General features: G+C 33.9%; 1 protein-coding gene across 1 annotated transcript in view; it reads right to left on the reverse strand.

Annotated features, from left to right (window-relative positions):
• Positions 1-12,866, reverse strand: part of LOC143239797 (BMP-binding endothelial regulator protein-like) — a 104,298-nt gene that overhangs the window by 60,491 nt on the left and 30,941 nt on the right. Inside the window, exon 2 of the mRNA XM_076481348.1 lies at positions 2,977-3,062. Within this exon, the coding sequence (XP_076337463.1) occupies positions 2,977-3,062 (86 nt within the window). The remainder of the gene's footprint in view (positions 1-2,976; positions 3,063-12,866) is intronic.

Here is a 12,866-nt window from a genome sequence, read left to right on the forward strand (position 1 = left end):
ACGTAACTTACACAAGGACTATTTAGAGCACATCTTTATACGTAACTTACAAGAGGACTATTTACAGCACATCGTTATACGTAACTTACACAAGGACTATTTAGAGCACATCGTTATACGTAACTTACAAGAGGACTATTTACAGCGCATCGTTATACGTAACTTACACAAGGACTATTTAGAGCACATCGTTATACGTAACTTACACGAGGACTATTTAGAGCACATCGTTATACGTAACTTACACGAGGACTATTTAGAGCACATCTTTATACGTAACTTACAAGAGGACTATTTACAGCACATCGTTATACGTAACTTACACGAGGACTATTTAGAGCACATCGTTATACGTAACTTACACAAAGGGCTTTACTTTTTAAATAATGAAGAAATGTAATTATAAGATTGGGTTACGTTATAAGAGATTTCGGGTGTAGAATGATGTAATGGTTAGTCCGCTTGGACTTTAAATCCAAAGGAATAATGATTTTCAGTCCGTTGTCACAAACACATGCTTCGCAATTTGGGGCCACGGGTGCACCATAAGAGAAGACAATTAAAAGATATTACTCGGTAAGACAGGATAAACTCAAGTGTTAGCAATGGGTACTGTTGATAAACTGCCTTCTCTCTTGTATATCACAACTATAGGGTATTATGAATAGATGATTAGCTGTGCGCAAAAGTTTTAAAACAATCCTGCCTTAGTGGAAGACTTGGCATGACCTGGGTGGCTAGGACGTTAGACACGCAATCTGCAGATCGCGGGTTCGAATCCCTTCACTAAACATACTCCCCCTTTCAACTGTGAGGGCTGTTTTACGTTCACCTAACGAGATTAAACAGCATGTGAAAGAACATAAAGACGGAACTACAATAAATGTTTACTTTTCTGATATATCCAACCTATACATATGAAGTTCTAACTTTAAAATTCATGGCGCTAGACGTGTATAGTGGATGTACGTAATATTTTAACCACGGAGAACTGGCTCTTTGTTGAGATACGAGGATGGGTAATTGCACAAATATTTATACGAATTAAAAAAGGGGTAATTTTTGCATTAACTGATGGTTAAAATCAGTTTTGTATTTCTTAAAACAACACAGACTGTTTGAACTGAAACTTTGGAAACCAAACACACATACCATAAGTGTTAGTCCATTATATCACATTTTATACATTAAATAGCCTGTGCAAGCTCATGGAAAGTAAATTACACCACTTGACGACTGTTACCTACGATTTACTACTCGTAAACTCAATAAGACACTCTGAGGAATTATCAATAGCCAAACTACGATAAGTGGACTTCAAGGATTTGGCTAACGGTGAAGAAAGCCATTTTAAGTTCTGTATTTGACTTGACAGAAATAAGGAAAGATCACTGGAAGTGGCAGTGGCGCCAAGGGGTGTCTGAACCATGGATTTTAGGATTATACTATTATTATCCTATGGCAGAGCCAGAGGTAACGAAATAGTTACTGCACCATCAGTGAATATGGCTGTTTGGTCACGGTTCAGTTCTGATATTAAAAGATTCTATATTAATGATAGTAAAGATGTTATTCTGTTTTTGAAGGCACATTTAATGGTCCACAAAACTCTAGATTCAACTATACGACATTCCATTTAATTTGTTCTGTTGTCCGGTATTTTTCTGCCAGATCAGTGAAGGACCATTTTGGATATAGAAGTCATGAACTAGTATGCAAAAATGGTTTGATATGAGCCCTCTATATAACATCTGGAGCTTCCTCGATGATGTGTGCTTCATGAACTTAGAAAACCCAGAATGCTTAATGTTGGGATTGCTGAGAAACAAACCGGGATCCCATCAACGATCACAAGCATGTCCCACACACGAGATTATGTATCACCGTAAAGGTTCCAATACTAAATACTGAATACCGTCTTTCGCCACGAAATGACTCTTTTAAACAAGTTAATATGTACTCATTTTATAAAACTTTGGATTTCACTTACCCACTTCTTTACGGGCTTTAATTAGCAGCATATATTAAATTGTTAACTATAAGAGAGGTGTGACCTGCTGGTTTACATACCGAAGATTCGTGTTCTGTCATTGTAACTAAAAATGTCCGAAAAAAATAAACTCTATTAAATAAACAAACAACATACCCATGAAATTTAAAGTCTGTTTTTCTTTAATTTAGAGTGATTTAGCTGTAGAACTTTGAATTTAAGATTTGGAATAGTTTATGTATAGTCAATGAAAACTTACTTTAATTGAGCTATCAAATTAATCTCACATGAAGGGTTACGTGCCAGTGAATTTAATTAATTAAATGATATATCGTCTTTCATTTAGGAAACTAAGTATCTAATTACACCCATGGTTGAAGAAAAAACAAAACAAGAAATACTGTTTTCAAGACGGTTCAAAAACTACAAGTCACGTAAAACAAAAGACCCGACGTAAATCCTGCTATAACACAAAACTCGAATGACAAGGCCAGAGAGTACAAGATCGCTGTATACCAGTGGAACTGTCGACCAGAACACACATTTCACAAAGCACACAGAGTATTAGCTGACAAAACAAAAACATACTTGCTCAGATTTAACAAAACTACGGTCATAAACCAGATGCAAGACAAACACACTGACATACTCAACAGACTGAACTAAAATCGAACTATAAAACAAAACTGTAAGGCTCGTTTTCATTAAAACAGACAGAAGAAAATTGATTTAACCTTAAAGCTCTAAACGACCTGACCAGCATTACTTTCTAAGAGCAACGTACTGGTTATTTAGTCATAACAGATCTATACGACGACAGAGACAGCCTAATCTAGCATCAACCAGGAAGGTAACACACCTCAGCTCACGTTTGCAGTTGGACAAAAGCAGACTTTCCGAATGTAACGAATGTGATGGTAGTTCAATAATTTCGTGATAAATAAAATAAATTATAATTTGGTTTCGATAGATTTATTTATCCTTACCTTACATTCACACTTTATGCACGGACTTTTAGTAATTAGTGGAAGAACCACTTCTTCTCCTTCGTTGTGACAAGTGATTGGAGAGCCTAAGGAAATAAAAAAAAACAACAGAAACTTCGGGTTTAAATACACAGTACGTCCAGCCAATTAAGTTAAGAAATAAGGCACATAATTAGTTATGTGGACAAATAAACTGAAGATAGATAAAATGAATAAAAAATGAAATAAGGTTAACATGATTATATTTTGCTCAAATTTTCCAATAGTTTCAGACATGTTTGTTTCTAAATTTTGCGCAAAGATACGCGAGGGCTATCTGCGCTAGCCGTCCGTACTTTAGCAGTATAAGACCAGAGGGAAGGCAGCTAGTCATCGCCATCCACTCCAAACTCTTGGGCTACGTTTTACCCAGTAATAGTGGGATTGACGGAAAAACAACGTCCCCACAGCTGAAAGTGAGAGCACATTTGGTGTGATGGAGATTCGAACCCACGACCCTCAGATTATGAGTCGAGCGCCTCTAACTGCCTGGTAATGCCGGGCGGAATATATACACATATATTTTTTATAGTTTTCGTATAGAAGAATTTTATAACCAATATATACACAACAACATAGCTAAAATCTGAGGTTCGATTCCTCTTGGTAAACACAGCTCAGTGTATCCCCTCCTAGTGACCCAGCAGATTTATAACGCTAAAAACCTGGTTTAGATACCAGTGGTTGACACAATACAGATTACCCCATTGTGTAGCTGTGTGCTTAACTACAAACACTAAAACTATAAAACAAAGGAACAAAAAAAAATGGCATACAGTTCTTCAAATTCAAAGCTTAGCAGACATGAAGAAATACACTGTTTTACAGTGGACGTGACGTCAAAGACAGTATTTTAACAGGTTTTAAACACGAATTGTTACGCCTTTGTAATTCTTAGAAACTCAACAGTTAATGTTTTTATATCAGCTTTTTCAATAGGAAATTATAATAGTCTAACCATTTACAAGTTATTATCATACGACCTAGCTGAGGGGTGGAGGACGGGGTGTAATTGTTTGTTGTTAGTGGGCAAGACCATATCTCACTACCGAACATGATGGGCACCACAGAAGGCCTTCTCTCTATATGAACATGTTTTTAATTGTTAATCAATAAATTTATCGAAATCATGGTATTTCGTTTCTTGAATACACTATACGTATTAATTAAATTATTTTACCCTCTACTTGTCCTTGTTTTACAGGTCAAGGCTATCATATCATCATGAATAACAAAGTATTTCCATACTACGTCATCACCTGAACGATAACTAAGGTGATTGGAGTTTCGTTTATCTTGGTCATTACAGAAGGTTCTCAGGGAAGTTTATTAATACGGTTGTGTACGAAGAACGAACGTAGAAGATCCTTAGTTAAGTTTATTATTACGGTTGTGTACGAAGAACGAACGTAGAGGATCCTTAGTTAAGTTTATTAATACGGTTGTGTACGAAGAACGAACGTAGAGGATCCTTAGTTAAGTTTATTAATACGGTTGTGTACGAAGAACGAACGTGGAGGATCCTTAGTTAAGACTAATAAATTCTTGACTATAAAATGTGTATGTTGCTGATAATAAATGCATTTCTCTCCACTTTCCTTTCTTTTACTGCTTTGTTTTATTTTTTATGATTTCCCTTAACTTATCTACTCACATTCTCTATACAAAAATGACTCCAGTGTTTAAGTATCAATGGTTCACTGTTAAGAGTCCATCTAGTAAAACTCGGTTTCTTGGAACTGTTGAGGTAGATATAATTGCCGTATTACTCTTTACTACGTAAAACATTAAACAGCTGGTGACGTGTATAGTTTCATGCACTTCCTTTTATGGTCACTAATTTGAATGGAAAATTGTTTGTTTTTTTTATCTTTTCTGAGCGGTTATTTGCTTACAAACATCCAATCAACGAACGTCTCAGCTATAAGAAATGTTCTATACATTCAAATGCTTTTGTATAAGAAGATAAGTCGAAGAGACATTCAACGCTTAGATAAATAGATCAACAAATCAACAAACAGATAGATGGGTAAATTTACAACGGGAGTCAAAAATAACTAAAATACATAACGTTAATATTGTTGGTTTTCTCTAGAACAACGGGAATGTCTGTACTATGATTAACCATTTACTTTTTCCAACTTCAAACGAGTTCAATCTCTCTTGTCTTGCAAATGTTCAATTTCATTCAATGCATCTTTATTAGGAATGAAAAGGAAACCCCTGCTGAAGTATACCACGCTGACGTCACAAGAACGTGATGACTAATTCTAGCTTGGCAGAGGCTTAACGGATTAAGTTAAAGTTTTATTTCATGTTTCAGCCTTAAATAAAAAACAAAAAAACTTTTTACATAGAAACTGACAAAAGTATGAACTGCAATGACTTGAAGGCGTCAAAAAACAAACCTAACCTTGTAACCGATTACATAAAACGAGAATAAACACAGGGGTAATCATTTTATAAGTGACTTAATTTATATTTGACAATATTAGAAAGAATTCTACAAGCATTGAACACAGGAAAAGTTACAAAACTAGAAAGAACAAATACAATGTTCTTTTGTTTAAAAGCTTTTTTGCCTTGGTATCGACATGAAATCACGCTCTTGCACGAGATGGCACTCTACCAACAATGTAGGAATTATATATCTTTATGATATTTAAGGTATTGATGAATTTCATGTTGCACACAAGAATATACAGTAGGCAGTCTGTGCTCTAAACATCAAAGATGCTGAAACTCGATTTTTAGCATTTTAAATATTCGTACTTACGTCTGAGTCACTGGAAGAAGATATGGTTGTTTCTTTGTTTAAATTTCGCGCAAAGCTACACCAGGGCTCTCTGTATTGGTACTAGATGTATTAGAAACAAGCTACACCAGGGCTATCTGTATTAGTACTAGATGTATTAGAAACAAGTACAGCTAGACGTTAACTGTAATGGATAAGTACTAGATGTATTAAAAACAAGCTACACCAGGGCTATCTGTATTAGTACTAGATGTATTAGAAACAAGTACAACTAGACGTTAACTGTAATGGATAAGTACTAGATGTATTAGAAACAAGTACAGCTAGACGTTAACTGTAATGGATAAGTACTAGATGTATTAGAAACAAGTACAACTAGACGTTAACTGTAATGGATAAGTATTAGATGTATTAGAAACAAGTACAACTAGACGTTAACTGTAATGGATAAGTACTAGATGTATTAGAAACAAGTACAACTAGACGTTAACTGTAATGGATAAGTACTAGATGTATTAGAAACAAGTACAACTAGACGTTAACTGTAATGGATAAGTACTAGATGTATTAGAAACAAGTACAGCTAGACGTTAACTGTAATGGATAAGTACTGGATGTATTAGAAACAAGTACAACTAGACGTTAACTGTAATGGATAAGTACTAGATGTATTAGAAACAAGTACAGCTAGACGTTAACTGTAATGGATAAGTACTAGATGTATTAGAAACAAGTACAGCTAGACGTTACTGTAATGGATAAGTACTAGATGTATTAGAAACAAGTACAACTAGACGTTAACTGTAATGGATAAGTACTAGATGTATTAGAAACAAGTACAACTAGACGTTAACTGTAATGGATAAGTACTAGATGTATTAGAAACAAGTACAACTAGACGTTAACTGTAATGGATAAGTACTAGATGTATTAGAAACAAGTACAACTAGACGTTAACTGTAATGGATAAGTACTAGATGTATTAGAAACAAGTACAGCTAGACGTTAACTGTAATGGATAAGTACTAGATGTATTAGAAACAAGTACAACTAGACGTTAACTGTGATGGATAAGTACTAGATGTATTAGAAACAAGTACAGCTAGACGTTAACTGTAATGGATAAGTACTAGATGTATTAGAAACAAGTACAACTAGACGTTAACTGTAATGGATAAGTACTAGATGTATTAGAAACAAGTACAACTAGACGTTAACTGTAATGGATAAGTACTAGATGTATTAGAAACAAGTACAACTAGACGTTAACTGTAATGGATAAGTACTAGATGTATTAGAAACAAGTACAACTAGACGTTAACTGTAATGGATAAGTACTAGATGTATTAGAAACAAGTACAACTAGGCGTTAACTGTAATGGATAAGTACTAGATGTATTAGAAACAAGTACAGCTAGACGTTAACTGTAATGGATAAGTACTAGATGTATCAGAAACAAGTACAACAAGACGTTAACTGTAATGGATAAGCACTAGATGTATCAGAAACAAGCTACACCAGGGCTATCTGTATAAGTACTAGATGTATTAGAAACAAGTACAGCTAGACGTTAACTGTAATGGATAAGCACTAGATGTATCAGAAACAAGCTACACCAGGGCTATCTGTATTAGTACTAGATGTATTAGAAACAAGTACAGCTAGACGTTAACTGTAATGGATAAGCACTAGATGTATCAGAAACAAGTACAACTAGACGTTAACTGTAATGGATAAGTACTAGATGTATTAGAAACAAGTACAACTAGGCGTTAACTGTAATGGATAAGTACTAGATGTATTAGAAACAAGTACAGCTAGACGTTAACTGTAATGGATAAGTACAACTAGACGTTAACTGTAATGGATAAGTACAACTAGACATTAACTGTAATGGATAAGTACAACTAGACATTAACTGTAATGGATAAGTACTAGATGTATTAGAAACAAGTACAACTATACGTTAACTGTAATGGATAAGTACTAGATGTATTAGAAACAAGTACAACTAGACGTTAACTGTAATGGATAAGTACTAGACGTATTAGAAACAAGTACAACTAGACGTTAACTGTAATGGATAAGTACTAGATGTATTAGAAACAAGTACAACTAAACGTTAACTGTAATGGATAAGTACTAGATGTATTAGAAACAAGTACAACTAAACGTTAACTGTAATGGATAAGTACTAGATGTATTAGAAACAAGTACAACTAGACGTTAACTGTAATGGATAAGTACTAGATACGTAAAACGTAAAAGTAATTCATGTAAAAGTTGTTCATAGCTTTCTTTGAGATTGGAACTCTTAAATGATTGGTCTTAACTAGTTTAACTCTAGAAAATACTATTTACGTACATAGTACATTTTCAAAATTGTATTTCATGTGTTATGAATTTTTAGTATAATTAATTACAGATAGAATGTATTTCTTTATTTAGCGGACGTTGAAAGAGTGGGGAATATTTAATTTAAACAAACATGAAAGATAACTATCTGTTCGCTGTCTGTTAGGCGACCATGGTTGTGTTATTACGTAAATTAAAAACAAATCATTTGAGTTTGATTTTTCATTGGTTGAATAGAATAAAGAGCAAGGTAAACGCATATTGGCGCATGTTCGCCTCTTAGTGGGACAGCGGCATATCTGCAGACTTACAACGCTAGAAACTGGGTTTCGATACCCGTGGTGGATAGAGCACAGACAATCCATTTTATATCTTTGTGCTTACTTTCAAAAACAATGAAACAAGTATTTAGTTCACCAATGGTATAACTAGTTAGGCATAAAATGTTTCACTGAGTGAAATGTAAATTATATTATGTGATCATTTGTACATTAATTACTATTACTATTAATTACTATTAACTGCGATGCAAGAAAGACAACTATTTGGGTTTCAACAACTATTATAACTGCTCTTGGCAAATATATAACAATATGCTATTAAGTGTGGGTAAGAACCAAGCGTAATTCAGTGAGATGTTACTAGAAGAAGGCACATTGTAATATAATACACACAATAAAAATATGTTATCTGTGTAGGTCAGCCAAGCCTAACTGAGGTAGTACTAGAAGAAGGCACATTGTAATACAATACACACAATAAATATATGTTATCTGTGTAGGTCAGTCAAGCCTAACTAAGTGAGGTAGTACTAGAAGAAGGCACATTGTAATACAATACACACAATAAAAATATGTTATCTGTGGTAGGTCAGCCAAGCCTAACTGAGGTAGTACTAGAAGAAGGCACATTGTAATAGAATACACACAATAAAAATATGTTATCTGTGGTAGGTTAGCCAAGCCTAACTGAGGTAGTACCAGAAGAAGGCACATTGTAATAGAATACACAGAATAAAAATATGTTATCTGTGTAGGTCAGCCAAGCCTAACTAACTGAGGTAGTACTAGAAGAAGGCACATGGTAATACAATACACACAATAAAAATATGTTATCTGTGTAGGTCAGCTAAGCCTAACTAAGTCAGGTAGTACTAGAAGAAGGCACACTGTAATACAACATACATAACAAAACTATGCTATCGAGAGTATCCAATGTGGTTTGAAAGGAAAGTCATTTTAAACTGTTGCACTGGATTTTCAATGGGATATGAATTTTATTTATAACATTCTCACATCTACTTAGCTCGCAGTGAATTTCGATTCCTGGCTTACAATTTCTATTAATAGTAGTAGGGTGCTATGAACTAGCTGTCTTCTCTCTAATCTAACAGTTATGAATTAGGGACGACTACACGTAGATAGTCTTTGCGCGAACATTCCAAAACAAACAAAACCCAATGTTCTATGAAACTTCCCCTATAAAAAAAACTATGAATCAATGCTAGTATGAATAAACGAGACTGGTCAAAACAGTTTGAGAATCAGTAATCTGCAATATCTCACAAATCAATAAATTTGGTATTGAAAACTGAGATAGCACACTATTTATGTGTGTTATATAATGATGACCTCAGCCGAATTATTGCACAATTAATATAATAAAAAATATTTTGAATATAAATGAATATTTTGATAATTTATTAAGGACGTTTCATCGTCTCACCTTCTAAGGGAAGATAACGGGTCGAGAAGTTTTCATCTCAACGAGAACGTCGTTTTAAGAATGTGTTTTGGCACGGGCGAGCAAACGTTCAACTGACGTATTCATAGCGCGAGCTTTTTCCACCACTGCGGGTGTGATTCTTAATATCTACATCTAAGGAAAGAATAAAAAAAAAAAAACACGACCAACTGTTAAGGTTTAAAGTATAACAGAAACACTTATGTTCAAAGCAGTTTTCTGTGGGTTCTTCTTTTGTTTTGTTTTATCAGTCAACGATATGCTAACAAATTTACGACTTTAGGTGTTTACATATGTCAAAACACTCTGCTTGGTTATTTTGTATTCTACAGACTGGAATTAGAAACAAATCAAAGCTGGCCAACCAATAAGGTTGCTTTGCGTAAAAGGAAGAGACGAAAACTGACTAGTTGAAATCGTTGAGACAATGCAAAACTGGTACAAGATATTTTGGGGCAATCATGTACACGCTTTACAAAAGTTTCGTAAACAAGTTCTCAATTATCACCATGGTCAAAATTAAAGTATTTTGAACTTAGTTGTTGAAAAAAAAATTAAAAAGATATAAGGTTTATTTTTTCTGCTTTTCCATAAAAACTTTCTGCGTTTAAAAAGATTCTTTAAAGAAAATTAAGAGACGACCCCCGAAGAAAAGTACACTGCACCGGTCTAAACAACCTTTATTTTTTCTTTCTCTGATGTTCTGAGTCCAACATCACTTTGGAATGTAGTCGCTTCAAGGCCTAACTATGACGTCAGAACGACAGCGTTACGTTACCTAGCAGTTAGGTTCTAGGCAGCATTTAACTGGTTAGCAGAATATTTAAAGAAGGGTTGTTAACTTAAATAGAAATCTTACATAATTGATCATATACGACATTAGAAGTTTAGGTAACAAGAGAAGTAATGTGTGACGCTTTTATTACAAAGTTCTCGTATTCAAAACGTGATGAATTTATAAATTACGTATTAGTGATCTAGCAGACGATAACGAACAAAACGATATTATTGTTATTTTGTTACAGTTCCTAACTTCCTGAGATTTATTCCCATTTTAACAAAAAAAAAAAAACAATTTACTTCGAAACCCCACGACCTGTTTTGAGTCCTGCATCAAAGAATAACCTAAAAATCTGACCTGTTTTCAAATTTCAAAACACCAACTCAAACGAAAAATAATAAAAAGTATATGAAAAACAAACTGTATTTTGGGCACCGAACTTGACCAAAGCGAATGTAGGGAAACGTAACTTGCTGAATCTAATAACAATTTACTACTACAATACTTACTATTGTAGAGCAGGTAAGTTAACATTCGTTTACAATTTACGAAGGCATAATCAAAACAGTTTTGAATGAATATAACTACAAGGAAGGGTGATTTGTTGAAATAACAGACGCCAGTAAACCCTTCATTCTCAGCACAGCGTGATAAAACTTGCTACGAAAGAAGAACCGACTACAAGTTTACCGGAACTGAAACACAAATTAAGGTTGTATATGTTTTATAGCCTTATCACAAGGCTGAAAGAAAGTTTTTCGAGACACCGTGACGTCACACTACCGTTAGCACTAGACCTACTCTGGGGCTCAGCAGTCTTTTTATTTATTTTGTTTTATCTCTAGAGAATGAGTATTTTGTTACTTGGGTGTATGTTACACTGTTATTTATCTATACATATGGTTATGTATTACACAGTGAAGGAATGTTGTAACAATGCTATTTCTCTATACATATGGTAATGTAACACATAGTCAAGAAACGTTGTGACAGTGTTATTTACCTATACAGGCGATAAAATGTAATACACACGCAAGGAACGTTGTAACAACGTTATTTATCTATACATATGGTAATGTAACACACATGCAAGGAATGTTGTAACAATATTATTCATCTATACATATGGTAATGTAATACATAGGCAAGGAATGTTGTAACAATGTTATTTATCTATAGTCTATACATATGGTAATGTAACACACAGGCAAGGAATGTTGTAACAATGTTAATTATCTTTACATATGGTAATGTAACACACAGGCAAGGAATGTTGTAACAATGTTATTTATCTTTACACATGGTAATGTAACACACAGGCAAGGAATGATGTAACAATGTTATTTCTATATACATATGGTAATGTAACACACAGGTAAGGAATGTTGTAACAACGTTATTTATCTATACATATGGTAATGTAACACACATGCAAGGAATGTTGTAACAATGTTATTTATCTTTACATATGGTAATGTAACACACATGCAAGGAATGTTGTAACAACGTTATTTATCTATACATATGGTAATGTAACACACAGGCAAGGAATGTTGTAACAATGTTATTTATCTTTACATATGGTAATGTAACACACAGGCAAGGGATGTTGTAACAATGTTATTTATCTTTACATATGGTAATGTAACACACAGGCAAGGGATGTTGTAACAACGTTATTTATCTATACATATGGTAATATAACACACACGCAAGGTATGTTGTAACAATGTTATTTCTCTATACATATGGTAATGTAACACATAGTCAAAAAACGTTGTGACAGTGTTATTTATCTATACAGGCGATAAATGTAATACACAGGCAAGGAACGTTGTAACAATGTTATTTATCTATACATATGGTAATGTAACACACAGGCAAGGAATGTTGTAACAATGTTATTTATCTTTACATATGTTAATGTAACACAGTTAAAGAACGTTGTAACAATGTTATTTATCTGTACAGATGATAAATGTAATGCACAGTCAAGGAATGTTGCAACATTGTTATTTATCTATATAATAATAATAACAGCTCATCACGGATGCCCAAGTGTCGATCAGAAATAACCAGTTTTCATCTGGCAGATAACCGGTCGTCGCTAAGTGGCGCTGCTGGCACAGTGACGCCAAAGCGTCGGTGATACCTCCGTTTATAAGAAGGTACAAATAAAACAAAAGCACTAACTTAATTTCTTCAAATATCATCTT

Source organism: Tachypleus tridentatus, chromosome 1 (assembly GCF_004210375.1).
Source record: "Tachypleus tridentatus isolate NWPU-2018 chromosome 1, ASM421037v1, whole genome shotgun sequence".
NCBI lineage: Eukaryota > Metazoa > Arthropoda > Merostomata > Xiphosura > Limulidae > Tachypleus > Tachypleus tridentatus.